At 36.8% G+C, this 21,003-nt stretch overlaps 1 protein-coding gene across 1 annotated transcript in view; it reads left to right on the top strand.

The window, feature by feature from the left end:
- Window positions 1-21,003, top strand: part of GPC3 (glypican 3) — an 827,003-nt gene that overhangs the window by 48,244 nt on the left and 757,756 nt on the right. Inside the window, exon 2 of the mRNA XM_036271345.1 lies at window positions 6,174-6,335. Within this exon, the coding sequence (XP_036127238.1) occupies window positions 6,174-6,335 (162 nt within the window). The remainder of the gene's footprint in view (window positions 1-6,173; window positions 6,336-21,003) is intronic.

Raw genomic sequence — 21,003 nt, 5'->3', positions numbered from 1 at the left:
CCTTTCCCTGTCCTCCACCTCCCAACAATCACTTAAATGCTGTCACTATAGATTAATTTTCATTTTCTAGACAGTTATATAAATAGAACCATAGAGTATGTAATTTTTAAAAAACGTAGCTTCTTTCACTTAATGTAATATTTTTTAGATTCATCCATGTGGTAGCATGTATCAATACTTCATTCCTTTTTTTATGACTGAGAAGAATTTTATTATATATATCACAGTTGGCTTTCCCTTCCTTACTTAATTTTATTTTTTCGGTAGTACTTATTTATCACTGTACTTGATTGTCTCCCAGAATATAAGGTCCTCGAGGGGAGGGAATTTGTATACTGCTATAGCCACAGTGTGTGGCACGTCCTAGGTGCTCAACAAATATTTGATGAATGACTCTCATTTACTCCCATGGCTTCAATTTTCATTCACATGCTGATGACTTTCATTGATGCAGAAGTGTATTGAGTCACCAATGAAGAGCTGAGAATGACCCAAGTTTCTATTACTGGGAAACTTAATGGATGATGATCATGAACTGAGATAACAGAACACAGAAGATGGAACTGTGTGTGTGTGTGTGTGTGTGTGTGTGTGTGTGTGTGTATGAGATATATTGAGTTCAGTTTTGGACATGCTAAATTTGAGATTCCCATAAAGTAGTTGAAAATGTGGAATTTTGGAGCTTAGAGAAGAGGTGAGGGCTGGATGAGATTACCCAGAGTGGAGATGTAGAATGAAGGAGAGGGTCAATAGCATGTAAGTGATAGGCAGGAGAAGAGGAAGTAAGAAAAGACAGATAAGAAAAGCCATAGTAGGAGGTGTGTGTGTATATTTGTAGAGGGGTGGTTAGGTTCACTAAAACAAGGGAAGAAGTGAGTGTTTTAAGAAATAGAGATTGGTGAATTGAAGGATGTTGTAAAAAGTCACATTGGATGAAGACTCAGAAGAGGTTCTGATTCCCTAATTTTGGAATAAGCACGTAGATCATTCATTTGAAAAATCTTTATGGAAAGTCAAAAATATAAAAGCATTCTGCATCGTAAGGGAGGCAGCAATGAAAGAGCTCAGGAGTTCAAAGCAACAAGAGTTCAGCATTTGTGATAGAACTAGAGTGATGGAGTTGTAAGAGACTTTGGTGATTGCCTGAATATGTATATTTTTTCAAGTTAGTATCCTTTCATTATCTTTTTAAAAAAACTTATCTTTATAGTTGAAAGTATTACAGATGTCCCTCCTTTTTCTCCCATTGACATTGTCCTCCTCCCTCCCCCCTCCCCCCTTCTCCACAGTGTTGTCTGTGTCCATTGGTTATGCATATATGTGTATCAATTCTTTGATTTATCTCTTCCCTCCCCTCCACCCCCTTCCCTCTAAGGTTTGTCAGTCTGTTCTCTACTTCCATGCTTCTGGATCTATTCTGTTTGACAGCTTATTTTGTTCATTGTATTCCATAAATAAGTGAGATCATGAGATATTTGTCTTTCTCTGCTTGGCTTCTTTCATTTAGGATAATACTCTCCCAGTCCCTCCATGTTGTCTCAAAGGGTAAGAGGTCTTTCCTTCTAACAGCTGCATAGTATTCTATTGGGTAATGTACCACAGCATATTTATCCACTCATCCACTGATGGACACTTGGGCTGTTTCCAGATCTTAGCAATTGTAAATAGTGCTGCTAGGGACCTATGTGCATACATTTTTTTCTGACTGATGTTTCAGGTTTCTTAGTATATAGTTCTAGAAGTGGTATCATTGGGTCAAATGACAGTTCCATATATAATTTTTTGAGGAAACTCCATATTGTTTCCCACAGTGGCTGCACCACTCTGCATTCCCACCAGCAGTGTATTAGAGTCCCCTTTTCTCCACTCCCTCACCAGCACTTGTTGTTTGATGGTTTGTTGATGGTAGCCATTCTGGCAGGTGTGAGGTGATACCTCCTAGTCATTACATTTATTTAAAAAAATATTTTTTTCTTTATTGATTTTTTAGAGAGAGAGGAAGGGGGAGAGAGAGAGAGATGGAAACATAGATGAGAGAGAACTTCGATTGGTTGCCTCCTGCCTGCCCCCCACTGGGCATGTGCCCTGACTGGGAATTGAACCAGCAGCCTCTTGATGCATGGGTCAGTGTCAACACTCAACCACTGAGACACACCAGCCAGGCCCTCAGTCATTTTAATTTGCATCTCTCTGATGATTAGTAACATTGAGTATTTTTTCATATGTCTCTTGGGCCATTTGTATGTCCTATTTGGAGAACTGTCTATTCAGGTCCTCTGGTCATTTTTTAGTTGGACTGTTTGTCTTCTTTTGTTGTGTTGTATAAGTGCTTTCTATGTTTTGGAAATTAACCCCTTATCCACTGTATCATTGGCAATTATGTTCTCCCACACATTGGGTTCCCTTTTCATTTTGATGTTGGTTACTTTTGCTGTGCAGAAGTTTTTATTTTTATGTAGTTTCATTTATTAATATTTTCCTTTGTTTCTCTTGCCCTAGTCAATATATCAGTGAAAATTGTGCTTTTTGCGATGTCTGTAATTTTGCTGCCTACATTTTCTTCTAGGATTTTTATGGATTCAACAGTCACATTTAAGTCTTTTATCCATTTTGAGTTTATTCTTATGTACAGTGTAAATTGGTGGCCTAGTTTCATTTTTTTGCATGTAGCTGTCTAATTTTCCAACACCATATATTAAAAGAGACTGTCTTTGCTCCATTGTATGCTCTTGCCTGCTTTGTCAAATATTAATTGAGCATACTGTCCTGGGTCAATTTGTGGGCTCTTTGTCCTGGTCCATTGATCTATATGCCCCTTCCTGTACCAATACCCGGCTGTTTTGATTACAGGGGCTTTGTAGTATAATTTAGTGTCTGGTATTGTCATTCCTCCAACTTTTTTTTTTTTCTTAATATTTCTGTTGCTATTCGTTTTTTTTCTCTCTCTCTCTTTTTTTTTTTTTTTTTTTTTTTTGGTTCCATATAAACTTTTGGAGTTTTTGTTCTGTGTGAAGTATGCCATTGCTATTAAAATTTTTTTTCTTTATTAGTTTTTAGAGAGAGAGAGAGAGGAAGGGAGAGGGAGAGAGTTAGAGACATCAATGAAAGAGAACATCAACTGGCTGTCTCCTGCATGCCCCCCACTGGGGATCAGACTCACAACCCGGGCATGTGCCCTGACTGGGAATCGAACCGGAAACCTCTTGGTGCATGGGTTGATGCTCAACCACTGAGCCACACCAGATAGGCTGCCACTGGTTTTTTTTTTTTTTATCCTCACTTGAGGACATTTTTCCATTTTTTGTTCAGACAGAGAGGGAGGGAGGGGGAGAGAGGAAGAGAGAGAGAGAGAGAAACATAGACGTGAAAGGGACACATTGAGTGGCTGCCACCTGCACGACCCAACCACGGCCGGGGACAACTGCAACTGAGGTACGCACCCTTAGCAGGAACTGAACCCGTGTCTCTCTGGACTGCAGGCCAACGCTCTAACCGCTGAGCCAAACTGACCAGGGCTGCCGCTGATATTTTAATGAGGAGTGCAATGAATCTATACATTGCTTTGGGTAGTATGATCATTAAATTAATTAACTAATTAATAAATTTTTAAATCCTCACCCAAGGATATTTTTCCATTGATTTTCAGATAGACTGGGAGTGAGGGAGGGGGAGAGAGCGAGAGGGAGAGAAAATGAGAAGGGGGTGGGTGGGGCATCCATGTGAGAGAGACACATCAATTGGTTGTCTCCCACAAAACCCTGACTGGCATAGGGAATTGAACTGCAAAAGTACGTGCCCTTGACTGGAATTGAACCACAGAGCAAACTGGCCATGGCAGTATGGTCATTTTAGTGATACTTATTTTTATTTTTACAATTCATAAACATGTTATGTGCTTCCATTTTTTAATGTCTTCCTCTAATTCTTTTTCACTGTCCTGTGGTTTTCTGGGAACAACTTATTTACCTCCTGGGTAAGTTTATTCCTTTGTGTCTAATTTTTTTAATTGCAATGGTAAATGGGATTTTTTTTTTAGTTTCTCCTTCGGAGTGCTCATTATTGTATAGAAATGCCACTGATTTATGGATGTTAATTTTGTATCCTGCTACTTTGCCGAATTCACTTATTAAATCTAGCAGTTTCTTGGTGGATTCTTTGGGCTTTTCTATGTGCAGTATCATATCATCTTTGAATAATGACAGTTTCACTTCCTCCTTTCCAATTTGGATCCCTTTTATTTTTTCTTCCTGTCTAATTGCTGTGGCAAAAACTTCCAGTACTGTGTTAAATAAGAGTGGTGATAGTGAGCATTCCTGTCTTGTTCCTGTTCTTCAAGTTTTTGCCCACTGAGTATGATGTTGGCTATAGGTTTTTTATATATGGCCTTTATTATGTTGAGGTATGATCCCTCTATTCCCATTTTGCTGAGAGTTTTTTTTTTTTTTTTATCAAAAATGGGTGCTGGATTTTGTCAAATGCTTTTTCAGCACCTAGTTATATGATCGTATGATTTTTATCTCTCATTTTGTGTATGTGGTGTATCATATTTATTGATTTGGGAATATCATACCACCCTTGCATCCCTGGAATAAATTTCACTTGGTCGTGGTGAATAATTTTTTAAAATATATTGCTGGATTTGATTTGCTAAAATTTTGTTGAGGATATTGCATGTATGTTCATCAACCGTATTGGCCTGTATTTTTCTTTCTTTGTATTGTCTTTATCTGGTTTTGGACTTAGGATTATGCTGGTGTCATAAAAAGAACTTGGAAGTCTTCCTTCCTCTTGAATTTTTTGGAATAGTTTGAGGATAATAGGTGTTCTTTCTTTTTTGAATTTTAGGTAGAACTCCCCTGTGATGCTGTCCAGACCAGGGCTTTTGTTTACTGGGAGTTCATTGATTACTGCTTCAGTTTCCTTAGTTGTTATTGGACTGTTCAAGTTTTCTGCCTTTTCCTTGTTGAGTTTTGGAAATTTGTATGATTCTAGGAATTTGTCCATTTTGCCTAAGTTGTCCAATCTGTTGTCATATTTGTTGTTCATATTATTTTCTTACAATCCTTTGTACAACTGCTGTGTCAGTTGTTACTTCACCTCTTTCATTTCTAATTTTATTTATTTGGGTGCTCTCTCTTTGTTTCTTTGTGAGTGTGGATAATGGTTGACCAGTCTTTTTTATCTTTTTAAAGAACCAGCTTTTTCTTTCATACATCTTTTGTATTGTTTTTTTTAGGCTCTATGTCATTTCCTTCCACCCTGATCTTTATTATTTCCTCCTTCTACTAATTCCGGCTTTTTCTTTTTGTTTGCTTTCTAATTCTTACGTTGTAGGGTTACATAGTTTAGTAAATATTTTTCTTGTTTCTTCAGGTTGGCCTGTAATGCTATGAAGTTTTCTCTCTTTTCTACTTTCACTGTGTTCTATAGATATTGTGTTGTTGTGTGTTCATTTTCATTTGTTTTCAGGATGTTTTTTTATTTCTTCCTTGATCTCCTTGGTAACCTATTCATTGTTCAATAACATGCCATTTAGCCTCCATGTGTTTGAATGATTTAGAGTGTTTTTATTATAATTGATTTCTAGTGTCATGCGATTGTGATCCAAAAAGTGAATGTTAATATTGTCCTCTGGATGTTTCCTCTATAAATCTGCCTTACATCTTTAGTTAAAATGATAATGGCAACAAAGCTTTGATATGATTATTGATCTTTTATTAGTTTATCCGCCATAAAGCAACATTGGGTTGACCAGACATATGTTTCTTTAGGAAATCAAAACTGGAATTTTGAAAATTGCTTCTTGGTTATGTTCTCATTTCTAAATTATAGTCAGGAAAAATAAATTGTATGAGTGTATGGATTATTCTTTTAACAAATTAATTATCTTTGTTCAATGATGTATACTTGGTGCTATAAATTAATTTATGAAGAATTTATGAGTCAAACCTAGGCAATCAATTCTAATGGTTTTTAAAAAAGAATCAGTTATAAGGATAATTGGGAGAAAGGAGGGATTAGTTAAGTTAAACACTAATTTTGAATAATCAAGATTTTACTGTATTTTAAAAGAAATGTGTTGTTTTGCCCTCTCACCTCTTTTCTGTGTGTGTGTGAGTGTGTGTATGTGTGATATTCTGCTTACTAAAACATGAAAAACATGTTTGTTTCAGGATCAGATTTGCAAGTATGTCTCCCCAAGGGCCCAACATGCTGCTCAAGAAAGATGGAAGAAAAATACCAATCAACAGCACGATTGAACATGGAACAACTGCTGCAATCTGCAAGTATGGAGCTCAAGTTCTTAATTATTCAGAATGCTGCAGTTTTCCAAGGTGAGTTCTGCAGATCATTTTAGATGTGATGCTCAGTGGTATCATTGTGTGGGTACTAGGCTTTCAAAAGGTAAATAGAATTTATAAATGACCATTATAGCATTAATGCTTGGTATAAAAATGTCCCAGTAAGAAATTCTGTTTAAGGAAAACATGTTTTAAAAAATATTTTTTCTTTATTGATTTTAGAGAGAGAGGAAGGGAGAAGGAGAGAGATAGAAACATCGATGAGAGAGAACATCAATTAGCCACCTCCTGCATGCACCCCACTGGGGATTTGGCCCACAACCTGGGCATGTGCCCTGACCTGGCATCAAACTGGTGACCTCTTAGTGGATGTGTCGACACTCAACCACTGAGCCACACCAGCTGGGTGGAAAACATGTTTTTTTAAAGAAGCTTCATTCCAATCTTTGGAAAGGTGGGCATTATCAAAAATTCACTGTCCAAGGACATAATGTTTACCTGTTTGTAAAAGGTTGTAAATCCCTGCAGAAAGAGTAAATTATATTTTCTTTCAACTAACCTATAAGACTTGCTTAAAGAACAAAAAATAGATTACTTAAATACTAGGTTTCTGTAGACATGAGTTAGATACTTCTGAGACATGCACAAAGTCCTTTTGACCACTGAGATCATTGCCATTTAAGAGGAGGATACTGGCTTGATGGCCCTGCATTTTCTTACTTGTGTGGGTGGATTTCACCTCTCTCTTTGTCAGTCTCAGTTCTTACCAAGTATGAGTGTAAAAGAATCTGTTGTCACATTACCAGATGTGTAAGAAATTGAATTTCTCTTTGCTAATTTGTAGGAGTATCATGGCAGGATGGGGAATACCTCCCTTGATTCAAAGACCCACCTAGAGTTGGTGATGATAGTGGTGATAGTAGTGGTAATAGCAAGCGTGTATATACTAGGTAATCTTATAAGTGCTTTGCATATATTAGTTCATTTAATTCTCGCAGTAACCTTATTATGTAAGTATTATTATCATTACTAATAGTATCTCTATATTATGGATAATATTCCAAGGAACAGAATGGTTAAGTAACTTGCCCAAGGTCACACAACTAACGCAACTAATAAATGGTCAAAGCAGAATTTCAACCCAGGCATCCTGGCTCTTAGTAGTCTATAATTTGCCCTGGCCAGTTTTGCTCAGCTGTTAGAGCGTTGGCCTGTGGACCAGAGAGTCCCGGGTTCAATTCCTGCTAAGGGCATGTACCTCAGTTGCAGTTTGTCCCCAGACCCAATTGGGGTTGTGCGGGTAGCAACCACTTGATGTGTCTCTCTCACATCGATCTTTCTCTCTCCTTTCCTCTTTCCCTGCTGCTCTATCTGAAGATAAATGCAAAAATGTCCTCGGGTGAAGATTTAAAAAAAAAAAAAGTCTATAATTTTAACAACCTTAGTATGCTGCCTCCTTTGAGGGAAAATTAATCATGGATATTGCGGCTTTCTCTTATCTTTTCTTAAACAGATGGAATCAGCTACCTTTTTTCTTTGCCTCACAAAGAAAAAATTGTGGTCATATAGAAAAATAATACTTCTGACTACATGAGATGCCAGATCTTTAGAGTTATTACATCTTTATTAAAATTAACATCTTTGAATTGTAAGGTGGGTTAATTATAGCTTACTTTGTGTATTATAATGAAATTCTTAGAAAATTACTCAAATTAGTTTATAAAGCATATATTCATAACAATTTTTTAGGTCGAACCTTCAGAGGGTATTGGGTTGATTATATAAAGTACAGAATATAAGACCAAAGTATTTGTTAGCCTATTTATGCAGTCACACTCTTAGGAAGAGTTTGTTAAGACTAACAATTTGGAAATGGAATAAATAATTTAAGCTGATTTAAAAAATACATGTACCATGCACTTCTTTTATATTTATTGTTTATTAATTAAATTACTTTTGTTACAGATATTTCTCCTTTTCTCCCCATTGACACCCTCCTCCTAATCCTGCCTCCTCCATCACAACATTGTTATCTAAGTCCATTAGTTATGCATATATGCATATAATTTCTTTGGTTTATCTCTTTCTCCCCCCCCCCCATCCACCTCTTCTGAGGTTTGTTAGTGTGAGCCCTCCTCCTTTCTATGTTTCTGGGTCTATTTTGTTCATCAGCTTATTTTGTTCATTATATTTTACAAATAAGTGAAATCATGTGGTATTTGTCTTTCTCTGATTGGCTTATTTTGCTTGGCATAACACTCTCCAGGTCCCTTCATGTCGTCTCAAAGGATAAGGGATCTTTCGTTATTATAGCTGCATAGTATTGTATTATGTATATGTACCACAACTTTTTTATCCACTCATTTATTTATTTATTTATTTTTTTATTAATTAATTAATTTATTTTTGTTACAGATGTTTCTCCTTTTTCCCCAACTGATTCGCCGCTTCTCCCTCCCTCCTCACCCTGTCACCAGCTTTGTTGTCCATGTCCATTGTTTATGCACACATGCATATAAGTTCTGTGGTTTATCTCTCCCCCACCACCCCCTCTACTAGGGATTGTCAGTCTGTAATCCACTTCTACGATTTTGGGATGACCCCATTGCTCACATTGTTATGTTCATTATATTCCACAAATAAGTGAGATCATATGATACTTGTCTTTCTCTGTTTGGCTTGTTTAGCTTAAGATAATACTATCCAGGTCCCTCCATGTCGTCTCAAAGGATAAGAGATCTTTCTTTCTTACAGCTGCATAGTACTCCATTGTGTATATGTACCACAGCTTTTTTATCCATTCGTCTACTGATGCACACTTGGGCTGTTTCCAGATCTTAGCTATTGTAAATAGTGCTGCTATGAACATGGGGATACATATGTTCTTTCTGATTGGTGTTTCAGGCTTCTTAGGGTATATTCCTAGAAGTGGGATCACTAGGTCAAATGGCAGTTCAATTTTTAATTTTTGGAGGAAACACCATATTGTTTTCCATAGTGGCTGCACCAGTCTGCATTCCCACCAGCAGTGTACTAGAGTCTCCTTTTCTCCACACCCTCACCAGCACTTGTTGTTTGATAATTTGTTGATGGTAGCCATTCTGGCAGGTGTGAAGTGATACCTCATAGTTGTTTTAATTTGCAACATTCTGATGATTAGTGACTTTGAGGATTTTTTTCATATGTCTCTTCTCTATTTGTATGTCCTGTTAGGAGAGGTGTCTATTTAGGTCCTCTGACAATTTTTAAATTGGGTTCTTTGTCTTCCTTTTGTTGAGTTATATGAGCACTCTATATATTTTGGAAATTAACTCCTTATCTGATGTATCATTGGCAATTATGCTCTCACATATAGTGGGTTCCCTTTCCATTTTGAAGGTTGTTTCTTTTGCTGTGCAGAAGCTTTTGAGTTTGATGTAGTCCCGTGTGTTCATTTTTTTCTTTGTTTCTCTTGCCTTAGATGATGTATCAGTGAAAATTCTGCTGCGTATGATGTCTGAAATTTTGTTGCCTATATTTTTATGGATTCACAAGTCACATTTAGGTCCTTTATCAATTTTGAATTTATTCTTTTGTATGGTGTATGTTGATGGTCTACTTTCAATGCTTTTATGTAGCTGTCATATTTTCTCAACACCATTTATTAAAGAGGCTGTGTTTACTCCATTGTATACTCCTGCCAACGTTGCCAAATATTAATTGAGCATGATGTCTTGAGTGAATTTTGGGGTTCTCTGTTCTGTTACATTGATCTATATGTCTATTCTTGTGCCAGTACCAGGCTGTTTTGATCACAGTGGTTTTGTAGTATAACCCGATATCCGGTATTGTGATTCTCCAATTTTGTCTTGCTTTTTCAAAATTGCTGTGGCCATTTGGGGTCTTTTTGGTTCCATATGAACTTTTGAAGTATTTGTTCTAGTTCTGTGAAATGTATTGTTGGTATTTTGATGGGGATTGCATAAAATTTATAGATTGCTTTGGGTTATATGGACATTTTAATGATGTTAATTTATCCAATCCATGAATAAGGTATGTGTTTCCACTTTTTTATGTCTTCCTCTATTTCTTTTTTCAATGATCTGTCGTTTTCTGCAAATAGGTTCTTTACTTCTTTTGTTATATTTATTCCTAGGTATCTTAATTTTTTTGCTGCAATGGTCATTGGTATTGATTTTTTTAGTTTTCTGTGTTTTCATCATGGGTGTATAAGAATGCCATTGATTTCTTGACATTGATTTTGTATCCTGCTACCTTGCCTAATTCATTTGTTAAGTTTAGTAGATTTTTGATTGAGTGTTTAGAGTTTTCTATGTACAATATCATGTCATCTGCGAATAATGACATTTTCACTTCCTCCTTTCCAATTTGGATCTCATTTATTTTTCCTTCATGTCTGATTGCTGTGGCTAAGACTTCCAGTACTATGTGAAGTAAGTGTGGCTTAAGTGGGCATCCCTGTCTGGTTCCTGTTATCAAGGGAAATTCTTGAAGTTTTTGCCCATTGAATATGATGTTGGCTGTTGGTTTTTTATATATGTCCTTTAGTATGTCCAGATATGATCCCTCTATTCCCACATTGCCGAGCGTTTTTTATCAGAAATGCGTGCTAGATTTTGTTGAATGCTTTTTCATCGTCTATTGATATGATCATATGGTTTTTATCTTTCATTTTGTTTATGTGGTGTATCTCATTTATTGATTTGCGAATATTGTACCATCCTTGCATCCCTGGGATGAATTCCACTGGGTCATGGTGAATAAGCATTTTAATGTATTCTGGATCCAATTTGTTAATATTTTGTTAAGGATTTTGGCATCTCTGTTCATCAAGGATATTGGCCTAGAGTTTTCTTTCTTTGTAGTGCCTTTATCTGGTTTTTGAATTAGAATTATGCTGGCCTCATTAAATGAGTTTGGAAGTCTTCCTTTTTCTTGGATTATTTGGAAAGGTTTGAGGAGAATGGGTGTTAGTTCTTCTTTGAACATTTGGTAAATCTCCCCTGTGAAGCTGTCCAGGCCTGGGTTTTTGTTTGTTGGGAGTTTCTTGATTACATCTTCAATTTCTTTTGTTGTTATTGGTCTGTTCAAATTTTCTATCTCTTTCTGGTTCAGTTTTGGGAGACTATGTGATTCCAGAAATTTTTCCATTTCACCTAGATTGTCCAATTTGTTGGGGCATAATTGTTCATAGTAATGATTTTTTGTATTTCTGTGGTATCAGTTGTTATATCTCCACTTTTGTTTCTCATTTTGTGTATTTGGGTTCTCTTTCTTTCTTGGTGAGTCTGGCTAAGGGTCTGTCAGTCTTGTTTATCTTTTTAAAGAACCAGCTCTTTGTTTTATTGATTTTTTGAATTGTTTTTTTTTTAGTCTCTATGTTGTTCATTTCTGCTTTGATCTTTACTATTTCTTTTCTTCCACTTGCTCTGGGTTTTCTTTTTGTTTACTTTCTAGTTTTGTAAATTGTGAGGCTAGATAGTCACTTAGAAAGTTTTCTTATTTCTTGCAGCAGGCCTGTAGTGTGACGGACTTCCCTCTCAGGACTGCTGTCTCTGTGTTACATAGATTTTATGTTGTTGTGTGTTCATTTTCATTGGTGTCCAGGAAGTTTTTAAGTTCTTCCTCAATATTCTTGGTAAACCATTTATTGTTTAATAACATGCTATTTAGTCTCCATGTGTTTGAATGGTTTTGAGTGCTTTTATTGTAATTGATTTCTAGTTTCATGCCATGGTGATTTGAGAAGATGCTTGATATGATTTCAATCTTATTGAACCTGTAGAGACTTAGGTTGTGTTCTAACATGTGGTCTATGTTTGAGAATGTCCCATGTACGCTTGAGAAGAATGTGAATTCTACAGTTTTGGGGTGTAATTCTCTGTAGATATCTATTAAATCCATCTGGTCTAGTGCTTCATTTAGAGTCTCTGTTTTCTTGCTAATTTTTAGTCTAGAGGATCTATCCAGTGGCGTCAAGGGGGTGTTGAAGTCCTCTGCTATGATTGTATTGTTGTTGATTTCTTCTTTGAAGTCATCCAGATGTTTTTGTTTAAAATTTTTTTTTCTTTATTGATTTTTTTTTTTTTTTTTTTTTAGAGAGAGAGAGAGGTAGGGAGAGGAAGAGAGAGAGAAACTTCGATGAGAGAGAACATCAATTGGCTGCCTCCTTCATGCTCTTCACCGGGGATTGGGCCCACAACCTGGGCATGTTCCCTGGCCAGAGACTGAACTGGTAACTTCTTGGTTCATGGTTCGATGCTCAACCAGTGAGCCACAACAGCCAGGCCATCCAGAAGTTTCTTGATGTAGTTTGATGCTCCTATGTTGGGTCCATATATGTTTACCAAGGTTATATCTTTTTGTTCGATAGATCTTTTTGATATTATATAGTAGCCTTCTGTAGTTATGGCCTGCGTTTTGAAGTCCATTTAATCGGATATGTGTATTGCTACTCCAGCTCTTTTTTCCTTTCCATTTGCTTGGAAGATTTTTTTTCATCTCTCCCGTATCAACCTATGTGAATGTTTTTTATGTAGTGGATCCCTTGTAAGCTATATATATATATATATATATATATATATAGAGAGAGAGAGAGAGAGAGAGAGAGTGTCATGGTTTCTTATTCTTTCAGCTACTCTGTGTCTTTTGATTGGAGTGTTTAATCCACTTTACATTTGAGGTTATTTTTGATATGTACTTATTTATTGCCACTTTTGTTTATTGTGGTTATGTTTTTCTTCCTATTTCTTCTACTAATTACAGTAGTCCTTTTAACATGTATTTCAGTGGTAGTTTGGTAGTAATATATTCCCTTAGCCTTTTTGTTTGTTTGTTTGTTTTGGTCTGGGAATCTCTTTAGTTCACTTTCTATTTTGAATTATAGCCTTGCTGGATAGAATAGTCTTGGATTCAGATCCTTGTTTTTTATTACCTTATTTACTTCATGTCATTCTTTTCTGGCCCATACTGTTTTGTTGAGAGGTCAGCTGATAGCCTTATGGGGGTTCCTATGTAGGTAACCTGTTACTTATCTCTTGCCGCCTTTAGGATTCTCTCTTTGTCTTTAATTTTTGGCATTTTAATTATGATGTGTCTTGGTATGGGCCTGTTTGAGTTCTTCTTACTTGGGGCTCTCTGTGCTTCTGGAACTTGAATGCCTTTTTCCTTCTCCAAGTTAGGGAAGTTTTCTGTCACTTTTTTCAGATATATTCTCTAACCCTTGCTCATTTTCTTCTTCTTCTGGAACTCCTATGATATGGATAATGTTATGTTTCCAATTGTCCCACAGTTTTCTTAACCTGTCTTCCTGTTTAAAAAAAAAAATTTTTTTTTTTTGTTCTCTGATTGGGTGATTTTTTTTCTACTGTCTTCTAGTTTACTGATCTTATCCTCAGCTTCCTCTGCTCTGCTGGTTATTCTTTCCAATGTGTTCTTTATTTCCGCTGTGTCAATATTCATTTCTTCTTGGTGGTTTTTCCTTTCCAATTGGTTGATTTTCAATGTTTCTATATCTTTACTCATGGTTTTGAGCTCTTTACTCATTATGTTGAGCTTACTCATTATTATTACTCTGGACTCTACCTCTGATAACTTGCTTAATTCTATTTCATTTATCTCATCTTCTGTAGAATTCTCTTGTTCTTTCTTTTGGGATTTGTTTCTTTGTTTCACCATTTTTGTTGTCTCTTGGTTTTGCAGTCTGCCAAATTTTCCATGTGGTTGTTGGTGTTCCACTGATTGGGGCTCCCTCTACTGTGTTGGGATTAGTGTGTGAGGCCTATGTTAAACACCACTGTCAAGTCTTACATTCCTGGGTAGATTTGCAGGCCAATCAAAGGTTCCATTTGCCTCTTTCTTTTGCCTTCTAGCTATTAGTCTCAGTTACTTGATTAGCCTTTGGTTGTAGCCCCCAGCTGAATGAAAAAAATACCTCAGGTGTTCAGGGTAAGAGGATTTCCAGTGGGTTGGGCAAATACTTGCTGGCTGTCTCTAGCTGTTGATGAGTCTCAATTTGCATTTCTCTGGCTTCTAGGGTGGTGTTAAATTTCCTGAGGAAGGTGCTGTTGCTTCTCCCAGGGGCTCTGGGGAGGTGCTCTTTGAGTATTATGGCTACTGTCATATGAGGGAGCAATTCAGCATAAAACTCCCTGTGCCCTCCCAGCTCTCCCAACTCCCAAGTCTTTCCACACAGTTCCAGTCCAGTCCGCACTCCTTCTGCTGGAGTCCAAGGTGAGTGAGTGGCTGTAGTTAATTTAGTGCTTTTGTCATGGCACTCTGTGCTATGGAGCCCACTCAGGGATTTTAATCCTGAGGGAACTGCTCTCTTCTAAAACAGCCCTCACCTGCTGTTCATGGGCTCCCAGCCTGCCGTCTCGTGCCTCCACAGTTCCTACCAGGCTCTATTTGTTGTCCTCTTCCCATCCTTGGTTATACGGGTTCTGTCCACCTGCTTTTCTATTTGTTTTCCCCCATGATTTTTCTGTATTTTTCTTGCAATTCCAGTTTGGTCCTGGGAGATGGTTTATGTAGCTTCTATTTACTCCACTGCCATTTTGCGATCTCCCCATTCATGTACTTCTTAGATTGGCTTTGGAGATGATCTGCTGGCTGAAAGTGGAGTTATAAGAAGTGATGTTACATGAGAATTGTGACGAAGAAGAGAGCTGAATTGTACTTTTTGGGTTATCAAGGTGCTTTTTCAGAATGGATTTATTTATGATTTGTTTAATTCCTAGAATAAGCAGGTCCACAAATATCTTACTAGTATTTCCTGCCTGGAGGGTTGTGATGGAGTTATCAGAACTGGTATTCTAACTTGCAGAGTAACTGACATGTTTATCTCTGTCTCTCTCTCTCTCTCTCTCTCACACACACAAACACGCACATTATGTCTCAAATTGTGGAGACAGGCAGAAGTGCAACCCTAGCAAAGAAACATGGAGACAACTAGATGGTATCTCAACTCATTGCTGGTGCCTTCTGCCTTGTCATCACCATACTATGTACTTGTTTTTATCTTGTTACTTTCTCTTTTCCTGCTTCAATGTTAGAAAAATGAAAGCTTCATAAGAAAAAGGTAGACCCTGGCGCCAGACCTCGAGACAATTATGTCATGTTTGTGGAGACATTGCCCCTGAATATATATATTTTTTTTTGACAAACATCTGGAGAGACTAAAATCACAGACCACTACATGGTAATGAATTAGGGGAGAGGTACAGTTGTTTTTTCCTAAATTATATTTCTTCCCCAAGTCTCTGATAGATCAAATTATTGAGAAAATTGCTCCAGTACTTCACTCATATGAAATTAGATGTGAACTATTTTCTCCACCACATGAAGTTGAAGAAAGCTCATTCTGATTTTGGCCTAGATCCACAATCTCCTTAGGATTCCCCTTTTGGAATACTTAAGAAGTGAGTGCTCTCTGCAAATATGTGCACAGTTCCATAGGAATCCTTATTGCCTCGATTTGGATTTTTGTCTTCATTTGCAGGAAGCCTTTGCTCTCATAAATGAGCCTGAGGCCCTTTGCTATAGTGGTTGGAGTGCTGTATTGCTAATGTTGTTTTGATAATGATTGAAACATTTTAAAAAGTTGTACTTTATTTTCAGTCTTTGCATTGCCTTGTTTCCTAAATTTAATTTACTTAGATGTGCTTAGTACAATGGGGCAGCACAATTATATTTTGTTTCTGCTTAATTAATTCTTTTTGAAGAACTCAACGCAAAATAGGTTTTCTTTAATTTTACTCTCCCTACCTAATAATAATAATGATGATGATGATGATGATAGTGACAGTTTATTAAGTGCCTACTATATGATGCTTACTTTTATATAATTACCTCATTTAATTTTTCCAGAAGCTCTAAGAGGTTCATACTATAATTATTTCCATTTTACAGATGAGGAAACTCACTGATGCCACAGCCTCTTTCAGCCATCATGTGACAATATTTTCCTTGTTCTTAGTGTGCTTGAAGTAAAAAAAAAAAAATTAAGAAGTTGTAGAATTTGTGGTCCCTAAAAAGAAAAATAGGACCGAATTTTGAATTTTTCATTGCATCTTCACCATTTTTACACATCAGACCTTGAGTTCTGTTTTCTTTGTATAATTTTATGATAACCTTTAACTGTACTATCAAGAAATATTTGGGAGTATGTCCAGGTTTTTTTCTGTTTCTTGGATGATTTCAGTCTTCCCCAGGGTGCTGCTGACCTTGAGTTAGAATCAACTCTTCAGAGCACAGTAACACTTTGCTTTTCTGGAAGTTGCATATCTCACACCTTGAACTCTCTTCATTGGAGAGGAGAAATGGTGGTTAAACAGAAAACCTATCTGAGCACCTAAATGCCTTGGAGCTCTTGCTTATGTAGTTGACTCATCTGAGAGCCCCGTGGGACCTTGTTCAGAGGCAACTACTGTTCTAAATTTATGCACAGTCTTTACAACCTTGATTTTCTAATTTTCTAGCCAGCAGTAAATAAGCAGTTAAATAGAAGGGTTTTTTCCTTAATATTTTCATTTTAAATGACTAAATGTACATTTTATTGTTTAAAGGTAATGGAAAAAACATTGGATTTGGAGTTAGAAAATCTAAGTTATAATTGTCCCATACTTATTTATTTATTTTAATTAATTAATTAATTAATTTTCCTTATACGTGTTCCTCCTTTTCCTCACATTGACACTCTCATCCCCCTCGTATCCCACCTTCATAGTATTGTTGTCTGTGTCCATTGTTTATGCATATATGTTCTTTGGTTTATCTCTTTCTGCCCTCCCCAAAACCACTTCCCTCTGAGGTTTGTCAGTCTGTTCCCCACTTTCATGTCTCTCGGTCTGTTTTGTTCATTATATTCCACATATAAGTGAGATCATGTGATACTTGTCTTTCTCTGATTAACTTATTTCGCTTAGCATAATACTCTCCAAGTCCTTCCCTGTCATCTCAAAGGATAAGAGATCTTTCTGTTTTACAGCTGCATAGTGTTCCATTCTGTAAATGTACCACAACTTTTTATCCACTCATCTACTGATGGACATTGGGCTTGTTTCCAGATCTTAGCTATCATCTGTATTTATGAGCTTTATGCCTTAGGGTGATGGTTTAGACTTGAATAGCCTCCTTTTTCTTATCTGCAAAATGGGGATAATAATTACAGTCCTGCTTACCTCACGGAGTAGAGGTAATGCATGTGAAAGTGTCTTGAAAACTATAAAGCACAACATACATGCATTATTATGTAGACAGCTTATTTGTATGCACTGCTTCACCCAGTGTTGCCAGATAAATGAGGCATTACTGTCACAGACATTAACCCAGACAAAGCTGGAGTTCATGATATAATTTGACAACCGTTGCCACATACAGATAATATTCAAACAGTGCACAGGTGGGAAAGGACCGTTGAAAAGGGGGCTCATATTGAGCATTCTTAGATGTGAAGCTATGCTGTTTGAATTGTCATAGCACCAGGACCAATCCTTTTTCAGTTTCTTGAAGCTGCTCTTCTGGCCCCTATCTGGTATATTATACACACAAACAAGGGGTTACATCAGGAAGGATTGGTTGTGCTCAGGCCATATTTATTTTATTTTATTTTATTTTATTTTATTTTATTTTATTTTATTTTATTTTATTTTATTTTATTTTTGTTACAGATGTTTCTCCTTTTTTACCCCCATTGACAGCCTCCGCCCCATCCCCGGCTTTATTGTCCATGTCCATTGGTTATGCATACATGCATATAAGTTCTGTGTTTATTTCTTCCCACCCCCCACTACCCCCTCTTCTGAGGGTTGTCAGTCTGTACCCTACTTCCGTGGTTCTGGGTCTACCCTATTCCTCAGACTGTTATATTCATTATATTCCATATATAAGTGAGATCATGTGGTATTTGTCTTTTTCTGCTTGGCTTGTTTCACTTAGGATACTACTTTCCAGGTCCCTCCATGTCATCTCAAAGGATAAGAGATCTTCCTTTCTTACAGCTGCATAGTACTCCATTGTGTATACGTACCACTGTTTTTTTATCCATTTGTCTACTGATGGACACTTGGGCTGTTTCCAGATCTTAGCTATTGTAAATAGTGCTGCAATGAACATGAGGGTACATATATTCTTTCTGATTGGTGTTTCAGGCTTCTAAGGGTATATTCCTAGAAGCGGGATCACTGGGTCAAATGGAAGTTCAATTTTTAATATTTTGAGGTAACACCATATTGTTTTCCATAGTGGCTGCACCAGTCTGCACTCCCACCAGCAGTGCACTAGAGTCCCCTTTTCTCCACACCCTCTCCAGCACTTGTTTGATGATTAGTTGATGGCGGCCATTCTGACAGGTGTGAAGTGATACCTCATTGTTGTTTTAATTTGCATCTCTCTGATGATTAGTGATGTTGAGCATTTCTTCATATGTCTCTTGGCCATTTGTATGTCCTGTGTGGAGAGGTGTGTATTCAGCTCCTCTGCCCATTTTTTCATTGGGTTCTTTGTCTTCCTTTTGTTGAGTTGTAGGAGCACTCTATATATTTTGGAAATTAACCCCTTATCTGATGTATCATTGGCAATGATGTTCTCCCATACAGTGGATTGCCTTTCCATTTTGATAGTTGTTTCTTTTGCTGTGCAGAAGCTTTTGAGTTTGATGTAGTCCCATGTGTTCATTTTTTCCTTTGTTTCTGTTGCCTTAGGTGATGTATCAGTGAAAATTCTGCTGCGTATGATGTCCGCAATTTTGTTGCCTACATTTTCTTCTAGAATTTTTATGGACTCACGGGTCACATTTAAGTCTTTTATCCATTTTGAGTTTATTTTTGTGTATGGTGTAAGTTGATAGTCTAGTTTCATTTTTTTTTTGCATGTATCTGTCCAATTTTCCCCACACCATTTATTAAAGAGGTTGTCTTTATTCCACTGTATGCTCTTGCCCCCTTTGTCAAATATTCATTGAGCATATTGCTTTGGGTCCATTTCTGGGTTCTCTATTCTGTTCCACTGGTCTATATGTCTGTTCTTGTGCCAGTACCAGGCTGATTTGATTACCGTGGCTATGTAGTATAATCTGATATCTGGTATTGTGATCCCACCTTCTTTGTCCTTCTTTTTCAAAATTGCTGTAATTATTCTGGGTCTTTTTTGGTTCCATATGAACTTTTGAAGTAGTTTTTAGTTCTGTGAAATATGTTGTTGGTATTTTGATGGGGATAGCATTGAATCTATAGATTGCTTTGGGTAATATGGACATTTTAATGATATTAATTCTTCCAATCCATGAACAAGGTATGTGCTTCCACTTTTTTATATCTTTCTCTCTTTTTTCAATGTCCTGTACTTTTCTGAAAATAGGTCCTTTACTTCTTTGGTTAAGTTTATTCCTAGGTATCTTAATTTTTTTGCCGTGATGGTAAATGGGATTGCTTTTTCAGTTCCTCTTTCCGTGAGTTCATCATTGGTGTATAAGAATGCCATCGATTTCTTGACGTCAATTTTGTATCTTGCTTCTTTGCCAAATTCATATATTAAGTCTAGTAGATTTTTGATGGCGTCTTTAGGGTTTTCTGTTTACAAAATCATATCATCTGCAAGTAATGACAGTTTCACTTCCTACTTTTCAATTTGGATTTTTTTTTTATTTTTACTTCCTGTCTGATTGCTGTGGCTAAGACTTCCAGTACAATGTTAAGTAAGAGTGGCGAAAGTGGGTATCCCTATCTTGTTCCTGTTCTTAAGGGAAATGTTTTTTACTTTCTGCCCTTTGAGTATGATGTTGGCTATAGGTCTCTCATATATGGCCGTTTTTATGTCGACATATGATCCCTGTATTCCCACATTGCTGAGTGTTTTTATCAGAAATGGATGCTGGATTTTGTCGAATGCTTTTCAGCATCTATTGATATGATCTTGTGGTTTTTATACTTCATTTTGTTTATGTGGTGTATCACATTTATTGATTTGCGAATATTGTACCAGCCTTGCATCCCTGGGATGAATCCCACTTGTTCATGGTGAATAATTTTTTTGATGTATTGCTGTATCTGATTTGCTAGTATTTTGTTCAGGATTTTGACATCTATGTTCATCGGGGATATTGGCCTGTAATTTTTTTTTTCTTTGTAGTGTCTTTTTTTGGTTTTGTAATTAGAATTATGCTGGCCTCATAAAACGAGTTTGGAAATCTTCCTTCTTCTTGAATTTTTTGAAATAGTTTGAGGAGAATGGGTGTTAGTTCTTTTTTGAATGTTTGGTAAAACTACCCAGTGAAGGCATCTGGGCCTGGGCTTTTGTTTGCTGGGAGAGTCTTGATTACCTCTTCAATTTCCTTAGTTGCAATTGGTCTGTTCAAGTTTTCTATCTATTCCCAGTTCAGATTTGGGAGACTATGCGGTTCTAGAAATTTGTCCATTTTGCTTAGATTGTCGAATTTGTTGTCAGGCCATATTTTAATTACATTTTCTGGTTCATGCTATTATGGCAAAGAGAAGGAAAAATAAGTCAAAGTTTAGATCTTTAGTTGAGCTTCACTGAGTGTTGGAAGGCTTTTTTTCTAGCTGCTTTCTGTGGAGGAGATGGAAAAAAAAATCTGTGAATGGGGAGGGGGACAGTGTTTCTGTGCTCTTGTTTCTCCCCTCTCTATTTTTCCATTTACATCTGCCCTTGGCAGTTCTTCCACTTTTTTTTTTCTCTGTCAGAT

Source organism: Molossus molossus, unplaced genomic scaffold, assembly GCF_014108415.1.
Source record: "Molossus molossus isolate mMolMol1 unplaced genomic scaffold, mMolMol1.p scaffold_m16_p_2, whole genome shotgun sequence".
NCBI lineage: Eukaryota > Metazoa > Chordata > Mammalia > Chiroptera > Molossidae > Molossus > Molossus molossus.
Note: the sequence above shows the minus strand (reverse complement) of the source record. Positions and strands in the feature narration are given on the sequence as shown.